At 42.2% G+C, this 19,573-nt stretch overlaps 1 protein-coding gene across 2 annotated transcripts in view; it reads left to right on the top strand.

Moving 5' to 3' along the window:
• The window catches only part of spen (spen family transcriptional repressor), a 29,699-nt gene extending 13,791 nt beyond the window's left edge, over positions 1–15,908 (top strand). For both annotated transcript variants that reach the window (XM_033628130.2, XM_033628131.2), the window contains 12 exons: positions 755–912; positions 1,087–1,287; positions 1,373–1,524; positions 1,645–1,770; positions 4,030–4,143; positions 4,229–4,342; positions 4,638–4,738; positions 4,863–12,690; positions 12,827–13,171; positions 13,264–13,458; positions 13,625–13,783; positions 13,901–15,908. In XM_033628130.2, coding sequence (XP_033484021.2) covers positions 755–912; positions 1,087–1,287; positions 1,373–1,524; positions 1,645–1,770; positions 4,030–4,143; positions 4,229–4,342; positions 4,638–4,738; positions 4,863–12,690; positions 12,827–13,171; positions 13,264–13,458; positions 13,625–13,783; positions 13,901–14,032 — 9,625 coding nt within the window. In that variant the 3' untranslated portion in view covers positions 14,033–15,908. The remainder of the gene's footprint in view (positions 1–754; positions 913–1,086; positions 1,288–1,372; positions 1,525–1,644; positions 1,771–4,029; positions 4,144–4,228; positions 4,343–4,637; positions 4,739–4,862; positions 12,691–12,826; positions 13,172–13,263; positions 13,459–13,624; positions 13,784–13,900) is intronic.
• The last annotated feature ends 3,665 nt before the right edge of the window (positions 15,909–19,573 follow it).

Raw genomic sequence — 19,573 nt, forward strand, 5'->3', positions numbered from 1 at the left:
CCCACTCCCACAGGCCAGGCTCCGTGAGCAGCACTTCCGGGAGTGTCTGAGCACAGGAGGAGAAAGTGAGAAGGAAACAAACAGCAGAGGGCCTAGAAAGCCGAGACAGGCATGGGAATGGTTTCAGAAAAAAGGTGCATGAGGCAGCCATGAATTTGCCACTGACGTGCAAATCTATCTTTTTATACTGATAACCAGATGCGCTGCATAAACTGGGGAGAAGGAGGGTGTTATTTGCCTCTACAGCTGAAAGACAATGTGGTTTTTAAACAGTATAAAGACACATTATCAGTGCATTGCACAAGCTGTTATGCAAATGCATCACTTCTATATGTTAGATCCGGAATGTGCACATATTATTGCCTTTTCAATACAATATACAATCTCATCCTCCTTTCTTTCCCCACAGATTGGAGAGAGCAAACACATTTTGTCACCTTTTTTGAGTCAGTGTTAACAAAAATTACATTTGGACTACTGTTCTTGACATTTAAATGTAGCTTTTAGCACATACTATCCAATCTTTGGTTTCTCAGAGCATTTAACATTTACAAAAATGTGTATACAGTATATGTATTATGTTTTGACAATCTATTGAGACTCTATTGAGGTAAAAATATCAACAATTAGGCTCTAAGGCAAAGGCAGCAACCCGTTACAGTAACAGAAGACCACCTTTGCATTGTGCAATGATAATGATCAAGACTGTGAAGCATGTAACAACATCTGAGTCCATGTTCATCTTTTGCTACAGTGATTCTAGCAGTAGCTCAAGTGATGACTCCCCAGCACGTTCGGTGCAGTCTGCTGCTGTTCCTGCACCCTCAGCACTTCCTTTATCCTCCCTTGACAAGGATGAACCACGTAAAAGCTTTGGCATCAAGGTCCAAAATCTTCCTGTGCGCTCTACAGGTTAGTTGTAATGTGCTCCTGCACAACAAACGTCAACAGTAGTGCACTATATTTCTTAATAGCCCCCAAATTTTGACACATTTTATGAAAAATCATTACCAGTAGTCTATTATTTAAGAAATGTTACTTTTTCAGTGTGCATACTTAATAAAACATTTAATCTGTTCATTTTAGATACGAGCCTTAAGGATGGTTTGTTCCATGAATTTAAGAAACATGGAAAGGTCACTTCTGTGCAAATCCATGGCGCTTCAGAGGAGCGTTATGGGCTTGTGTTCTTCCGCCAGCAAGAGGACCAAGAGAAAGCACTTGGAGCATCAAAGGGGAAGCTTTTTTTCGGCATGCAAATTGAAGTCACAGCCTGGAATGGCCCCGGTAAGTTCTGGTTTTTAAATATACAGCATCATAAACTGGAAACAACAACAGCAACAAAAACAAGATTCCTCACTGTATTTTTCAGAGACAGAAAGTGAGAACGAGTTTCGGCCCTTGGATGAGAGGATAGATGAGTTTCATCCAAAGGCCACACGGACATTATTCATTGGAAACCTGGAGAAGACCACCACTTACCATGACCTGCTTAACATCTTTCAGCGCTTTGGAGAAATAGTGGTAGGTTAATGTTGTGAAGTGGTTGGGAATCAGGTCGTATATACAGTGGTTACCATGCTGCACAGTTTGAATTGAGCATGCTTACTGACAACATATTTCTGTTTTCATTATTCTGCAAAGGATATTGACATTAAGAAGGTGAATGGAGCCCCCCAGTATGCCTTTCTACAATACTGCGACATTGCCAGTGTCTGTAAGGCCATAAAGAAGATGGATGGCGAGTACCTTGGTAACAACAGACTAAAGGTGAGGATTATCATGTTAATTTAATTTTAAATCTAGCCTTTACACCACAACCACATTCTTGTCTTTTACAACCACAGTAGTAGTATTTATGAGCAAGATTTGTATAAATTGTTCTTTAAGTTGTTTGATGTCAGATATACGGGAATGTCGCAGAGCCGAACGCAGGTGGAAGAAGGACAAGCTGCAGGTTTCATTTCAAATTTTAAAGGACCGCTGGTGCTCTTATCAAAATATTGTCAAAGAGTCCAAAAGAGAGTATCTGTCAAACATTATCACAGAAAACTGTAAGAACCCTCATGTACCTCATGAACAGTTGACTCTGTTTTGAATGTCCCACAGCCTGTATGTTTGGAAACATCCATTGATGTGTGTAATAGTTTTCTGCACTTTTTCATTGATAAGGTTGTGTCCACAAGAGCTCTCATTTCTCCACCCACCTTTGACCCCTCTGTCTCTGTTTCTTGCCCAGCTGTGTTCAACAGATTTGAACTTGTGACTCTGTCACTGTTAGAGGATGTGGTGGCCCATATTAAACCATCAGGTTGCCCTCGCGATGTGCTCCCTCTCCACTTCTTTAAAGAAGTTTTTTCTACTATAGGGCAGTTGGTTCTGACCATTTTAAATAGCAGCCTGTCCTCTGGTGTTATCCCAGTAAGCTTCAAACATGCAGTAGTACAACGTTTGCTGAAGAAGCCTGGCTTAGATAGCATTGTTTTAGCAAATTTCAGGCCCATCTCCAAGTTGCCTTTTATTTCTAAAATCCTGGAGAAAATTGTCTATGCACAACTAAAAACTTTCCTTGATGATCACAATATTATGGAGTTTTTTTCAGTCTGGTTTTAAAACTTTGCATAGCACGGAAACTGCCCTTTTAAAAGTTTTTAATGACATTTTAATGGCAAATGATAGTGGCAACTATGTTGTTCTGGTCCTGCTCGACTTGACTGCTGCCTTTGACACTGTAGACCACAACATTTTGTTAAAACGTCTGCAGCAGCTAGTGGGCATTGGTGGTAGCGCCCTGGACTGGTTCAGGTCCTACTTAGCCGACAGGATTATGTGTGTTGGTCTTGGTGCCTATGAATCCTCCTCTGCTCCGCTTTCATATGGGGTCCCACAGGGTTCAATTTTAGGACCCCTGCTTTTCTCCCTGTATATGCTTCCCCTAGGGTCTATCCTCAGAAAGCATGGTGTCGCTTTTCATTGCTATGCTGATGACAGCCAGATATATGTCCCCCTGAGTAAGAGTGATGCCTTTTCCCTCAAACCCCTGCTGTCATGTCTTGAAGATATCAAAGCCTGGATGGCCCTAAACTTTTTAAATTTTAATGAAAAAAAAAAAACAGAGGTGATGGTGTTTGGCCCCAGTGGCTCCTGTGTTTCCTCCCCTGTTGATCCGGGTCCTTTGGCAGTTTATGCAAAGTCTACTGTTACTAACTTGGGTTTTAAGATGGACAGTGATTTTAAATTGGACCGCCAAATTAGTGCAGTTGTAAATTCAAGTTTCTTTCACCTCAGGCAGCTTGCGAAGGTGAAGCCTTTTCTTGCACATGAGCACTTTGAAACAGTAATCCAGAGTTAGCCAGTCCTCCCTTGCACGTCTCCAGTTAGTCCAAAACGCTGCCGCTCGTCTGCTAACTGGAGTACGAATGAGAGAGCACATTACACCCATCCTGGCCTCCCTCCACTGGCTGCCTCTGCACTTCAGAGTTCATTTTAAGATCCTTTTATTTGTTTTTAAATCTTTAAATGGCCTTGCCCCGCCCTACCTCTCTGAGCTTCTTCACCCCTACGCCCCTGCCTGGTGCCTCAGGTCAGCTGATCAGCTGGCTCCTTGAGGTACCGAGGTCCAAGCGAACGCTTAGAGGAGACCGTGCATTCTCCGTTGCTGCTCCAAAAATGTGGAACAATCTACCTCTGCACATCAGACAGGCCTCCTCACTGTTAGAGTGTTTAAAACCCACCTTAAAACCCACTTTTACTCACTGGCTTTAAACCCAGCATGAGACCTCGTTCTGTTTTTATTTGTTTTTATTTGTTTGTTGCTGTTTTTATTGGTTTTTTTTTGTTTTGTTTTGTTTTTTGTTTTTTTGGTTTTTTTGTTTTAACTGCTTTTTATTATCTCAGTGTTTTGTTGTTTTATGACCTCCTATGTACAGCACTTTGTTTCAGCTGTGGTTGTTTTAAAGCGCTTTATAAATAAAGTTGAGTTGGGATAAAACTATTGCAATGTGATTCATTTTATCATTTCTTTTTCAGCTGGGCTTTGGAAAGAGTATGCCTACTACTTGTGTTTGGTTGGATGGATTGGCCTCAAATACAACTGAGCAGTTTCTTACTCGTCATTTCTGCCGCTATGGACATGTAGTCAAGGTAAGTCTGTTTATTTTCCCCCTCACAGTTGCCTATTGTTTACTTTCTGGCACCTTGGGACTCTATTTCCCTCTGTCTTCCGCAGGTTGTATTTGACAGAATGAAAGGAATGGCCCTTATCCTGTATAACAACATTGAATATGCACAAGCCGCTGTCAAAGACACAAAGGGCTGGAAGATAGGGGGCAGTAAAATCAAGGTAACTGAAACAAAGCTTTGCTATGAAATTTTGCGGTGTATTTTGTGTTCTCAATGCTTAAATAGGTCAAAAATTCCAGCGACACGTGTGGTATATAGCACAATTCTATTGTTCTATTTTTTTATATACTACAAGTGTTGCTGGAGTTTTGACCTCTTTAGACTCCTTTCCCTTCTCCACGTATCTTCTAAGTAAGTGAAGTTGCATCAGAAACCCCTACTCTGCTTCCACAGTGTTATCAACGCCTGACATGCTGTAAAAATTGCAACTTACCCTTCTTTTTTCTTTGCTTCAGGTGGACTTTGCCAATCAGGAAAGCCAGATGGCTTTCTATCGTTCAATGCAGGCATCTGGCCAGGATATTCGAGACTTTTATGACATTCTCTCTGAAAGAAGGTTTGTGTTGTTTCCTTAAGAAATAATAATTATGCCTCAATTCCATTTAATGTTAAACCTAACATGATTGATGCCAAAGTATGATGAAATTATAGCTTACTTTTTTGGGTTTATTTCTTGGCAGGGATGATCGACGAACTCAGTATGAGTTTCAAGCAGAAAGACAATATTACGAAAACGTACGAACGCCAGGAACATATACTGAAGATCCACGCCGCAAATACCCTGCCAGAAGTCGGGAGTTTTACACTGAATGGGATCCATATCAGGGAGATTACTATGATCCACAATACTTTGAAGACCCACGGGAATATCGGGAATACAGAGCTGACCCTTATGAACAGGACATTCGCAAATACAGCTATTTGCAACGGGAACGTGAAAGAGAGAGAGAGCGCTTTGAGACAGATCGTGGACGTGATCATGGGAGGAGGACCATTGAGCGTAGCCAAAGCCCATCTCACATTGCCTCTCGTCGTCCTGCCAGCCCTACTGCATCTCCTTCGCTCTCTGAGAGGATACCAAGTGATTCAGATCGCCGTATTTGTTGCCGATCTTCTGAAAGAAGTGGTAGCTGCAGTTCAATCTCCCCACCCAGATTTGAAAAACTTGAAAAGGCACGCACTGAAAGGTATAATAAAACGGACAAACTTGAGAAGGATCGAGTCTTCGAACTTGAAAGAGGGACTTTGGTTGAGAAGGAGAAGCGGACTGGACGTAAAGATCGAGGGGACAAGGACAAAAGTGAGAAACAGAGGCTTAAGAAGCTCAAAGTTGCATCACCTATTCAGGCATGTGAGACAGAGCCAGAACTTGAAAGAGACGTCAGCCCTGAGGCTGTCCTTCGAATTAAAAACAGTAAAATTCCAAAGGAAGGCTCAAGCAAAGGAAGGTTAGACCTTCTGCCTTGTGTTGTGCAATTAACACGTGTTAAAGAAAAAGAAGGAAAATTAATTGGTCAGTCTGTCCAAGAAAAGCAAATACCAAGAGGTGGGAGTGACAGTCCTAGATTGGCATCACCCTCAGCTGACCAGAGGAGTCCTCCATTCCGCTCAGACCCATCAAAAAGTGATATCTCTAAGCATGGAAAGGTGCCCAGAGACAAAAATATGCACAGTTTAGTGGAGGTTATTGACAAGGATGCTAAAATCAAATCCAAAAAACATGGAAAATCTGAAATGGGATTTGACAGTGGCATTTCTGTGGATATTGACCGTTTGGCTGCAAGGAAAAGGCGTTTTGAAGACTCTGGAAAAACTGATCGACAGAAGAGAACTAGTGAAGAGGATCTTGTTAGACCTGGACTTCATAAACTATGGAACAATTCTAAGGAGTCAGACTTGGATAAGAACCTTTTGATAAAAGGGATGCATAAAAAGGAGCACCACAAGGATAAATGTTTCCGGATGATTTCAGTTAGCAGTCCAAAAGATGGACGAGACTGTGAAAGCAACTCTGTAGGCTTTTCTCTGGAGCAGCAGTCACAGCTTGGGGAGCTGCCTGAAGATTCTACAGATCAATTAAACTCTCCCTACCTTAAAATGGATTTAGAAGGTTCAAAAACTGAAAACAGCTCCAGTCTCACAAAGATGTCAGATGATGGCAGTCTTGATTTGGATGAATTAAAAGAACAACAGAAACAGGTATTGTCTGAAAATGAACAAGGGAGAGGGAAGTGCAGAGACTCTGATGACGGAGATGAACACTTTGTGCACATTGACCAGAATATTTGCACAAAACAAGTTGATCAGAGTCGATGGCTCCGACCCAAGCTTGGCAATCCTGATAAGTTGCTCAAGTTTGAAAACCCAGCAAGTAATGACACTCATGACTTTGAGAAGGATTATATCATGCATGATGTTCCAAAACCAATTCAGGATATGGCCAGTGATGACTTCTCTTCCAGTAAACGAAAGAAATTAGAGAATTTTGACTTTGAAATTGTCACTGGAAAAAGAGAACGGAATTTTCCAAGTTCCCAAAAGCTGAATGAAGACATTTATCAAAGTCTAACATCCTCAATAGGACATGGTCACTTTTCTGCAAATGAGGAAGATGAAACTGCCCAGATTTCTTTGTCAGTTATAAACAAAGACAGAAAATCTTCTCCAACAACAGACGAGAAATTTTCACACACAGAGTCATTGAAAAACAGTTTGGGCCTTACAGCCACACATTTTCAGTCTTCTGACAGTGAGCTCACAAAGCTTAAGACAACCTTGCTCGGATGTGATGAGGAGTTAATGCAACGTTGGGAAAGACGGATAAAATCTGATTCACTTAGGATGGAAATGACTTTCCCAAGTGATATTGCAAAACCTGAAACCATCCGTAAACGCCTTGGCCAGGATTTGGAACCTGGAGAAGTGCAGACTGATTCAGATGATGATGGAGAAAACAAACACATCTCTCCCAAGTCAAATAGTTCCTTGTCTTATATGCTCAGGGAACGTGACGAGAGGATGACAGATCTGAAGCTTTCGGGCTCATTGGAAAAGAATAAGTTTTATTCTTTTGCATTAGATAAAACTATAACTCCTGATACTAAAGCACTCCTTGAAAGAGCCAAGACACTGTATTCTTCCAGGGAAGATAATTGGTCCTTTCTTCCCTCACGCTTTCCAACCTCCCACAGCTGTTCAGATAAGGACAAGGTAGAGCTAGCACCTCGACCTATTCCTTCGTGGTATAAGAAAAAGATTCGTACTGACTCTGTTGAAAAGCTACATGATAAAAAGGAGGAACTTAAGCCACAAGACCAAGAGCGACAGGACCTGTTTGCCTCTCGCTTTTTGCACAGCTCAATCTTTGAACAAGATTCTCGGCGACTGCAGCATCTTGAACGTAAAGACCAAGACTTAGAAACTGGAGTTGGTAGGCCTTTTGCTAAGCCAGGTGCTACTGAGGCACAGCCTGAAGCTGGACTAGGTGATATGCCTCAAGAGCCCATAGTGCTTTTCCATAGTCGGTTTTTGGAGCTTCAACAACAAAAGGACAAGGACCACACCCCACCTGATACTGAAAATGATTCGTTGGTGGTGGAGATTAGAAGAGACGAAGGGCAGAATTGTGATAATGTGCTGTCTGATAAGGAATCTGAGCCTGTACTCAAGGTTGATGACAAATCAGCCAGCCCCCCATTAACCTTGTCAGTTTCACCATTTGTTCCTTCGCCAAAAGAAATGTCATCACCAGAAAAGAAGGAAATTTTAACTCCATCATCAGATCAACCTGCATCATTTGTCAAAGAAGAGAAAGTAGAGCCAGTTCTTGAGATATCTCCATCTAATTATTTTCCTATGGAAGACTTCAAACCTGTTGCTCCTAAGCTAACCATAACTCCTCCACCTGTCCTTTCAGAGCCAGAAAATGAAATGGAAACAAAAGTAGAGTTAATTGAACCCAAAGCAAAACTCGGAGATAGTTTGGCAGTGGAACATAATTCTCTTGTGGAAGATAAACCTCCCACTCCTGGTGCTTCCCTAAGTGGTTTTGAGAGAGAGACTGCAGAATTCTCTTACTCTGACTACCCAAAGATTGAAGAAAAATCTGAAATAATTAAGACAGAACCTAAAATAGAAAATCTGGAGACAAAACACTTTGAGGATTCTCAGAAAACTGAGACAGAAGGTGAGGTATGTATGCCAGAGCTAGAGGCTGAAATTAAACCAGTACCAAACCGCAGACAGCCCAAGAGTAAAAGGGCAAAACCACTGTCAGTATTACGTACATCACAGCCATCCCAAATTGTTGCCACTGAGAAACCTGCAACACGAAAGAGTGAACGAATTGACAGAGAGAAACTCAAAAGGGCCTCATCTCCTCGGGCAGAAGTACCAAAAGCATCAGTTGAGTCCAAAGCCACATCCAAGTCACCAATTCATGCATCAGATTCTGAGCAAAATCTTGAGTCGAGTTTGATCCATGGCAGAACACGTCGCAGGAATGTACGATCAGTTTACGCCACACTACATGAAGATGACCAAGCTGGTAAAGAGGTGGTGGAGTCATCACGCTCTATGCGCAAACGTGGTGTGGATAAAGAGCCAATGCAGCAAGATGTTCCAATTCCATCCACCAATACAAGGCGAGGACGCCCACCTAAAAGAGGGGTCAAACGAGGTGAAGATTTATCACCAGTTAAGGGGGATCAGCATAAAATGATGGAAGAAGACACAGAGGTCAAAGAGACCTCCACTACTGTAGAGGTTGTAAAAGCCTCTGAAGGATGGCGTTCACCCCGCACACAGAAAGGGCAACAAACGCAACTAACTTCATCTGCTCCAGGTAACAAGAAAGGAGGTAGAATAGACAAACAGTCTGGGAGCACTACAATGATAGCTGAACAAGCTGATTTGGCAAGTCATGATGAGTCAGAACTTAATCCTAAAGCTGATTCTGAACTGTTTGTGAAGCTATCAGAAAAGGCAGAAAACGCAAGCTCACCAGTGCACAGAAAGGAAAAAGACTTTAAAGATTCTGGTGGAAAGAAATGTGCTGATGCGGATATTGAAAAGGTGGACACCAGCGCCGCTGAAAGGAGACAACTGCCTGAAAAGTGTGTTAAGATGAAAACACCAAGGCTGAAAAGAAATACCAAGCAGGTCACTGAAGATAAATCACACAGCTTAAAAAATCTTGAGATCCGTGTAAGTGTTGATGATGTGAAAGGTTTACTTCGTTCAGAGGAAGATGAGCCAGAGTCATTTGAAGCTCCCACTATTACAAAAACCAAGACAATAGTACAAGACAATAATGAAACAAAGATTATAGACTTTCCAAAAGAATCAAAAGAATTTGATGGACAGGAACAAGAAGACACCCTATCAGAACCTGAACTTCCTACTGATCCAGCGGCTCTCTTAGCACGGCAGATGGAACTAGAGCAGGCAGTTGAAAATATTGCCAAACTTACCGTTGAGCAACCTCCTCGACCATATAAGGAACAACCTTCAGGGCAACCTACCATATTGCCTCCTGTTGTAGTTGAGCCAGAAGCTGAGGTTGAGGAGAAGCGAGCTAATCCTGCAAGTGAAACTGAACTTGCAGCTGCTATTGATTCCATTACAGCAGAAGAAACATGTGCAGATGCAGATAGTTTCACAGCTCCTCCTACTTACACTGCTCTTATTCCTACCCCTGAGTCCTTGACTTCCCCCTCCTCCAACGAAATTATGGAACCTGAAACACACATGGTGATCAACAATATTCTTGCTGCGGACTCAGACGATGGTCCTCTGACATCCAGCCCAAAGGGGCTACTGTCGGAGCCTAAGGTAGCTGAGGATACCCCTCTTCTTGAAACACCCAAGAAAACAAGCAGAGTTAGAGCCAAAACCCCGAAAAAGTCAAGAAGTCGTAAAGGTGCAGCTAATAAAAAAGTGGATGCTGCTGAAGAGGTTTCACAACCTTCTCCAGTCAAGTTACCAGAATCAATTCCAGAAGACCCAGAAACCATCAATTCAAAAGCAGTCACTGTTACAGCTGGGGCAACTGCAGCAGCTTCTGTGGTCACTGCTGTTGCAACTTGTAGGCGTGATGTCACAAGTGCTATAACTGTAGACACGCCCAAAGAGGCAGAACAGCCTGAAGTTGAACAGCCGGTACCCAAGGAATCTGCATTTCATTCAGGCACAAGCAACATCTCGAGTAATAAAAAGCATCCCCAGGCAGAAGAGCCACCTACCCCTACCCTTGCTCCTGCCCGCCCACAACCTGTATCCCAGTTCAGTGTACCCCTGCTGCGGCCTGCCAAAATGCCACTTTCACCAGACTGGCCTCCTAGAACTGAGGAAAGTAGAGTCTATGTTGCTCCTTCTTGTCACGTCACAGTGGTAACTCCTCCACCACCAGCATCAACTGCACTTGGAACCCCTTCAGCGAATCCCCCCATGCCTCCTGACACAAAGGCCTCAGATATTGACCCTAGTTCCAGTACCTTAAGGAAAATCCTAATGGAACCGAAATATGTGTCTGCATCAAATAGCAATTCTATTCCTACCACTATGGTGACGTCTGCACTGTCAGATCCTTCACGGATGTCAGAGAATGAAAATCCCTTTGATACAGTGAGTTCAAGACAGCTACATCACGAAGAGAGACCGCCTTTACCCCCACAGCCGATACACCATAAACCCTTTCCGTTGACAGAGTCCCAACAGAACTGTGGAGAGAAGACCCAGCATACAGTTATTTCTCCTGCTACCTCAGTAATAAGTCGAATTCCAATGCCTTATGATACAGAGGAAACTCCTCGAATTTCACTAAGCAACCGAAGCATTGGGCTGTCCATTCCCAAGCAAAAATTCAGATCAAACTCTAATGAGAATAATCGCTATCATGGCATGGATATTGCAGAAGATGGAACTAGAGGACGCTCTGTTGTTGAGACCACTCCCTATAATACAGGCTCAAGTCCTGGCCTAAGGGTCAATACATCAGAGGGTGTTGTTGTTTTGAGTTATTCTGGTCAGAAAACCGAAGGACCTCACAGGATGAGAGCCAAAATTAGTCAAATTCCTCAAGCAAGTGCGGGTGATATAGAGTTTCAGCAATCTGTGTCCAAATCTTCGATAAAACAAGACCCACTCATCACATCATCCCAGTCACCTACCCCAAAAGTAGCCCCAACTGCTACAGCCTATGGGCACACAGGAGTTCTCTTGACAGGCCAGTCGTATAACTCTCAACCTGTCATTTCCAGTACAAAGCAGGAGAGTCTTGGGTGTGACAAATCTGAAGCCCCGTATCACACAACATCCCAGGGTGGCGTCGTAAAGATGTACCAGCAGCCTGTTAGTTCACCTCAAGTCTTGATGTACAACCAAGCTGTGATTCAGCAGCAGCATGGCAAGAGAGGACTGGGGTCTGAACCTCTCCCAAAAAAGATGGACATTGGTAAAGCTGTTCAGCAGTCTAACCTGAGCCCAGTCATGAGTCCACACCACCCATCACTGTCTGGAACCCGCATGAGCCCCAGCCCTAGCATCCCAACTGATCGGTCAGCTCTACACCTAAAGCAAGAACCTCAGTCCCCACGAACAGCTGTTCACTCCCCCTCACACTTTGTGAAAGCCTGTCCTCCTAGCAGTTCTCCGAGAGGAACTTCTGTTGTTCTAGGTCATGGCATGCCGCCAATGTCTACATATCATTCTGGTATGCATCACCCACACTCAGAACAGTCCTCTGTCATAATTCAGCCTCACAGTGTCACTCAGGCAATGGCTCATGAAGCCAGGATGAACACCCCACCAATGTCTGGGATGAACTATGGAAGGCGAGGTGACTCCCTGTCTTCCTCCCACCCAGGGCCTTCACAGCGCTCAAACACGCCGCAACCTAATGTCATCCGAGATTTGGTCCTGCAGTCTCATTCAAGTCCCCAGGGGTCAGTATCAAGTGGTGGTGGCAGCAGTGTAAGTGAAGAAGACCCCAGACACTTTAACCAAACCCTTAGTAGACCCTCCGTGCCCCAGCTCCAATCGGATGTAATGATGATTCACAGTGATCACAGAGGGCTCCACCCAAGCATACGCATGGATCAGTACAGAGATATGCACCAGCGCATCCTCATGCACCAGCAACTGGGAGAGCAGGCTGCTGTAGAAGCAAGACAGTCACGTACCTCAGAGACTGGAACGTCTTCAAGCAACATCTCTGGGCCATCAAAGAGTCCTATTGTGGGAAAGAGCATTGACCTCTCTGCAAAAGAATCTCTCAAACCACTAGAAGGAAAACTGATACATCCAACGACCAACGAAAGTAGAATAAGGGGAGTCCATGCATCTTCTCCTGTCCTGGTCTCTCCTCACCCACATGGGGTTCAGCTAATGCATCCAGGAGGGGCAGGCTCCTTTCCAGTGTACCGGGATATGCGGGGCTTTCCATCACAGTTTCCAGGACATCCTTCATCAGGACACAACCTGGCTAACCAAGGCATTACATCTTCACAGGTCACTTGATATGCTTGTGTTATTGACATTTTGCAAATATTTCAACATTTTAGAATATATTATTGTATTTTACAGATCGTATACACATACAAAATATGCATAACTTTATTTGTTTGTTATGTATTCTCTTAATCAGGTCCCTCCAGAGTCTGAGCTGGGTCCCAGGGGTAAAATGTCTCAGTCACATGGGGGAGGAAGTGATTCCAAGCCTGAGAGTTCCCATCTTCGCCATGCTACCTCTACGGACCTCTCACACATTTCCCGAATATCACGGGATACAGTCTCCCCCTCCTACCAGTCTCCAATGACATCCCCAATGAGTCTTACTCACAAGCCAGATCTGTCTCTACAGAAAGGCCCTACAGCCTTCCTGCCAACACCTCCGCCAGCAATACCATCATCAAGTTCTCTGCATCCACGGCCCGATGCTAAGCTGGAGCATTCGGGACATCGTTCCGTTGACATGGTGCAGCTTTTGACGGTAGGAAGACAGATTGAACATACATGGAATATGTTTTCTAGACAATACCAAAGAGAAAAATACTTCTGAAAACCATTGTTTTTGTTTTACAGAAATATCCTATTGTATGGCAAGGTCTGTTGGCACTGAAGAACGACCAGGCTGCTGTCCAGTTACACTTTGTTTCTGGCAACACCATACTGGCCCAGCGCTCTCTGCCGCCCCCAGAGGGAGGTCCTCTTCTCCGTATTGTCCAGAGGATGAGGCTTGAGGCTTCCCAGCTGGACAGTGTGGCACGCAGAATGACTGTGAGTATTTTGGTTCTTACTACCTCTGAAAAGCTGGTTCTAAAGTTTGGATGAGCATATTTAACAAGATTAATCAAATGGAGATTTGCACATGCATGGATTTTAGCCAACATCTGTGGGATATGATATGTTTACATTTCTGATAAAGACTTATCATTGATGGCAGGTGGAGAATGACTACTGTTTGCTACTGGCTCTACCCTGTGGTCGAGACCAAGAAGATGTCCTTGGTCAAACCCAAGCCTTGAAAAGTGGCTTCATCACCTACCTGCAAGCTAAACAGGCAGCTGGCATTATCAACGTGCCCAACCCTGGCTCTAATCAGGTCAGTGGTCTTGAAACTTCATTTGTTTTACCTCTCTTTTTAAATTGTACCTGTGTTTTACAGTTAAATATATAGATTTAGTTTTGTCTCATGTTATTTTCATCTTTTAATTCACAGCCAGCTTATGTGGTGCAGATTTTCCCTCCGTGTGAATTCTCAGAGAGCCACCTTTCGCAGCTGGCCCCGGACCTTCTCAACAGCATCTCCAGCATTTCCCCTCACCTCATGATTGTCATTGCCTCTGTTTAATTACCTCCATTTTTTCCTGAACAAAGCCAACACCAGCCCTTTTGGACTCATCCAGTTTTGTAAACTGGAATTGCCTCATATCTTTCTATGAGTTTGACTTTTTTTTAAAAAATCTAGTTTAGCATGCACTCACTTTTTCTCCCTCACTTCACCAAGTCCTTAAGTCACTCAATGACATCGAATTCCAAAAACTGAACCTTTACAGAGAGGATCTGAAGGGTCGAACAAGGATTTTTGATGATCATTTCTGATTTCTCATTTCATTTTTGCCATTTTTGGAGGTGTTGTGCATAGCCTTTTCTAATTCATAGCACCCACAAAGCTATGGATTGAGACCTTCCTATGGGATATTTTTTACCTTCAAAAAAGTGATTGTGATTTTTTTTTTTTTTTTTTTTTTTTTTTTAAAAAGACAAACGATATGAGAAGTCATTGCACTATGTTAAGGAAAAAATTGTGAACTCTGTACAGATTTGAGTGTAAAATGATATGGAATCATTCTCGTGATCAGCCATGCTTGTGCAAGATAAAAGAAAATCATTGCCTGGAAAATGATCAAGAATCATTTCAGCCTGATCAATCATACTGCTTTTGCTCCTTCACCATCAGCCAACTTCTACATCATTTCCGGACTCAACTCTCCATCCCGAAGTGTTCCCTGCCCCAGGAACTCGTGAGGGGACGTTTAGAGTTGTACAGTTTACACTCAATGCCTCAACAGGGGACTATATAAAAATATTTAATTTGTTTATTTTTGTTTGCATCTTCTTTAAGCCTAAGGGTATTGTGGACAATTGTGAAACTGTAAATATTATAAATATTTAAAGACTGAAGCAATGTGGAGAGACCAAGTGAATTATTTTACAAGACAGATCATCAAATGTTTTTTTTTTTTTCTTTGGGCAGGGGCAAGAAGGGGAAGGATCTATGCAGGATCCAGCAGTGATATTCACAAAAAAATATTTTTAAAATTGATTCTGTGCCAAAATGTCTTTTTCAAACGCTCAACACACGCAATGTATCTAAAACAAAAATTGATCAGAACCTATTTTCATATGTGACTTTGTATTTTGCCACTCAGAGGGCAGACTTGATTCCTTTTTTTTGGTATTGGTCATCAACCCAACTCTGTTACTACAGTGCTTTTTACATTATGAAGTTGTATCCTCATTTTGAAGGAACCATTGTATTGTAGGGGTCGCATTTCTGTTTGTTTTCCTGTTCTCCTTCTCCCTGATGTGGTCCTTTACTGCCCCCTGCTGTCTGAAAATCATCCTCTCGCATATTAAGGACTGCATCCTGAGGTCATTTAAGCCGTGACTTCATGACAGATGTGCTATAGCATGCTTTATTTTTAAATCTTAAAGGTTAAACTGAAATCATAAAGGCAAAGAATGTGACTTGAACTTGACATCATGCCGCTAATGGATGTGTTGATCATCTGTCTCCATCCCTCCCCTTAACTGTCTCCTCGAGCCAAGCTGTAAATACTAATGTCCTTAATCTGTGCTCTTGTGTATTTTTCCCCTTTATAAATGTCTTTCTTCAGGGTCCTTATTTTTGTTTTGTGCAACAAAACAAAGCAGTCTGAAAGAGACAGGAGATGAGGTGTGTAATACCGATGCTGAAAGTAAAACCATGCTTGTCAGTTTTGTGGTGTAAATATTTCTATGACTGCAAGCTGAATACTCTCATGGTTATGTTGAAGGCACTTATAATTTTTGATAAGCAAATGAGAAGAAAATTAAAAAAAAAAAAACAAAACTTAAAACGGTGATTAATATGAAAACTGTCTTTTGATCAATCTTCATTTTGAGTGTATTTTGCTGTTCCTCCATGAGGACATTTTAAACTGTAAAATAAATGGTTGTTTAACTTACTTCTGAAGATCATTAAATGGTCCGTCACTCTTTGGTTTGTGTTTATGACTCGCCTTTAGAAACTGAAGATATTTTGATGCACTGACTGATGAGGAAAGATTTATGAAGATTTCTTAATTTATCTTCACTTTGGGTTTAGAAAAAAAAAAAGACTTGCATCGCTGTAATATAAAATCTGCAAGCTAATCTGTTCACTGTCTTCAGGTTTTGTGCTTCTGCAACTTGGAACAGTTTAAATAGTGAAAATACTAAACAGCTCCTCAGAATCAGTGCTGCAGTCCATTCAGCAGTCAGAAGATGTCAGTATCTGCCTAAACTACACTGCTAAGGACCAAGCTGTGACAGCTTTGTGAAGCAAATCAGGCCACCGCAGAAATCAATTGTCTTTTCAATTTGCCATGAAAATGATTTGTTCTTTGAAATTTGGATCTTGCCTTCATCCTGATTTGACTGCATATCCCTAGAGCATCATTAGTATCACTAAATCTGAATGTGCACTCTTTGAAGCAGAGACACCTTTTCTTAGATCAGTGGTTCTCAAACTTTTTCTGTCATGTGCCCCTTCAGAGGCCAAAAAAAGGTCTTTCCCCCCCACCCAACCCACAATTTCTTTATCAGTCATTAACAGTATTTGGGGAAGTAACTATCGATTCTTGCTGAATTTTAGTGAAATGAAGGTCAGCATGATCACGTCAGCAAGCTCTGTTTTTTTACGTTACTGTGTCAGTAACATCTGTGGCCAGAGGCATTATGTATTCAGGATATCTGTCCGTCCAATCCATGCACGATGGTTGTCAAGACTATGTATGTGTGTCCCATTCTCGTGAACGTTGATTATCTCAAGAACGCCATGATATAGTTTTTTCAAATCCGGCACAAAAGTTCACCTGGACTCAACGATGAACTGATAAGATTTTGATAGTCAAAGGTCAAGGTCAGTGTGACCTTGTATCCCTGTCATTCTTGTTAATGTATAATCTCAAGAACACTTTGAGGGAATTTCTTAAAACTTGGCGCAAACGTCCACTTTGAGTCAGGGATTAGACTTTGGTGGTCAAAGGCCACTGTGACTTTGTGAAAGTCTGATTCTTGTGAGCAGAACATCTCAAGAAAGCCTTCAGGTAGTTTTCTTAAATTTGGCACAAACCTTCACTCGGACTCAAGAATGAACTGATTAGAATTTGGTGGTGGTGGTTAGGTGGTCGAAGGTCAAAGGTCACTGTGACCTCACAAACATGTTTTTGGCCATAACTCAAGATTTCATATGTACATCATGACAAAATTTCACACAAATGTCTAATACAATAAGATGAGGAAGTGATGGCATTTTATATTCAGAAGGTCGGCTTCACTGTGACATCATAATGTTCTGCAAAAACACTTGACAGGCCGTTTCTCAGGGTCATAACTAAGGAACAGAGGGGAAGACATTTGGCTAGATACTAAACTAGTGACACTAATTTTAGGTGTCCACCTTGAAACTGTGCTGATTGTATAGATCTTATGTGCTGCTGGGTTGAAGATGGGTGTGAAACATCCATGTTTTAGAATTTGTAGCTTCTTTGCGGCAACATGTGAAGCATTGTCAAATGTGTTATCAACCTTGCTCAATATTTTCCCCCTAGTCATCCAAGCCCCACCTGAAGTGACTCTGTGCCCCCTTCCCAAAGGGGGCCCGCCACAGTTTGAGAACCACTGGCTTACACCTTGAAAATACCTCTAAGCAAGTACAACATTTGTCTTTGATTGACTTGTATTGTTTGAAGCTAGCAAGACCTGGGTTTAATTCTGTTCTGACACAGAGGGAATTGTGTGCATAAACATGTCTGTCTTGGTCAGGGAAGTAATAGGATGCAGGGGTTTGCTGTCTTACTGCATCAGTGCTGTGATGCATATTGAGAATGCATGTTCAGGTCACTCTTTGCTTACACAATATAATGATGGAATTGGCATAAAAAAGTAGTATGCAGTAAATATAAAAAGCATACATTATTATCAAGCCTCACATTCAAGCACCGTGTCAAATATTTATGAATTGACAAAACGTCATTGTCAGTGGCATATATAAAAATGTGTTTGTCACTCAGTTTTTAAAGTGGTAATCAAATGGCTATGGAGTGTGACAAATGAGCACCACTGCTGTCAAAGCTGCAGTTATAAACTCATCCCTGAGGCAAACATCTCCATGGTTTCAGGAATTTTAGGACTGTGGCTTGAACATTAGGGTTTCCGGCTGCACCCGTCAAATTCAAGAGTACGCTAGCAGACAGATTCCCCAGAGGGAGGCCTATGGGGATTTAGTGGTGATTGGAATTCTATTTGGGAACATTTGGTGGTCAGGGCTGCAGGATCTTACTTTATTTTTGCAAGTATTCCTCAGAGTGCAATTAATTACTATCAAATGCAGGCAGCCGCTGAAGAGACACCAGCTTACTGTATTTAGTTTATAGTGAATGTCTTAATATTACTTATCAAAATATATTTATGGAACAAAACAACCATCTGTAATGCTTTATGAACTGTTATTTTCCATCTTCTTCCCACAAGGCTGATACAGTAGGTCAAGATTTCCCATAAAAAAAAGGATGACATTGAGGAACACCAGCTGCAGCAGGATAAGCTGGTGACTGAGCAACCAAAGGAGGGTAGAGGGCCATACCCATGCTTTTCTCATTTTCTCTCTCCTGTCATTATGCCTACAGTAGAAAGAAAGGAGTGTGACCACGAAGAAGAGGTGAGGCATAAATGATTTATAGTGCCCCGACAGGCCAAGGCTTGGAATGTTAATTGACGCCCTGTTCGCAGCGTGAGAAGTTACAGATCACATTGGGACAGTGAAGGAAAGGCAAGGAAGACTTCAGGAGAAATTCAAGACCTTTTCCTGCATGTTGTTCCCTCTCCTTATCCAGATTCACAGTTCTTCTAAGATTACAGGCTCTGCCTTTGAGCGATGAAGGAAAGACGAGAAGGAGTCGTGTGCCGTTGTCCTTAAAGTAGACCTCATTCATATTTTCAAGCTGTTCTCCTCTTGAATTCTTTGCCACAAGATGACATTTTGAAAGCCCAATTTTAGCTGGAAAATGAAAAGAATGTTGCAAATTCAGAGGTTGGTTTTTCAGACGCTGATAAGTGCTTGTTTTCTTGTTTGTGCCCTTCTGGCATTGAGCTCTCTGCATTCCATGCTGGTGTTTGGACAATTTGTCCTTACATGAGAGCACAGAATAAACTGAGTAAAATATATTATTTTTAATTAAAAAAACCCACTTACTTTAATTGTTTTGCTGCATATGTCAGTGTATGTCAGTGTTTGAATGAAGATGTCCATTATGCTTCACCGTAGTCATGACATGACTGGAAAAAAATTCACAAGCACACACACACATGCCTGCTTTTGTTCAGGCAATTACCTATTGTATTAACCAAACTGTCAATAAGGAAAACTAGACAAAGAGTTGTTGAGAATAATACAAAGGAAGTTCAAAGGATTTCAAAAAGGATCTTCTGCTTAACAGATGGTTGCCAGGCTGCTTTTCTTGCCAGAACCCTACAAAGGCCTTAACCTTCATAACCAGAGGCACCAGTAATGCCACTTTTTAAAACGTCCTGAGGTGTTTCATCAGCCCTTTTTAGGTTCTGCAAAATTGTGAGCCTGAAGCCTGAC

The sequence above is a fragment of the Epinephelus lanceolatus genome, chromosome 8, assembly GCF_041903045.1.
Source record: "Epinephelus lanceolatus isolate andai-2023 chromosome 8, ASM4190304v1, whole genome shotgun sequence".
In the NCBI taxonomy this organism is placed as follows: Eukaryota; Metazoa; Chordata; class Actinopteri; order Perciformes; family Serranidae; genus Epinephelus; species Epinephelus lanceolatus.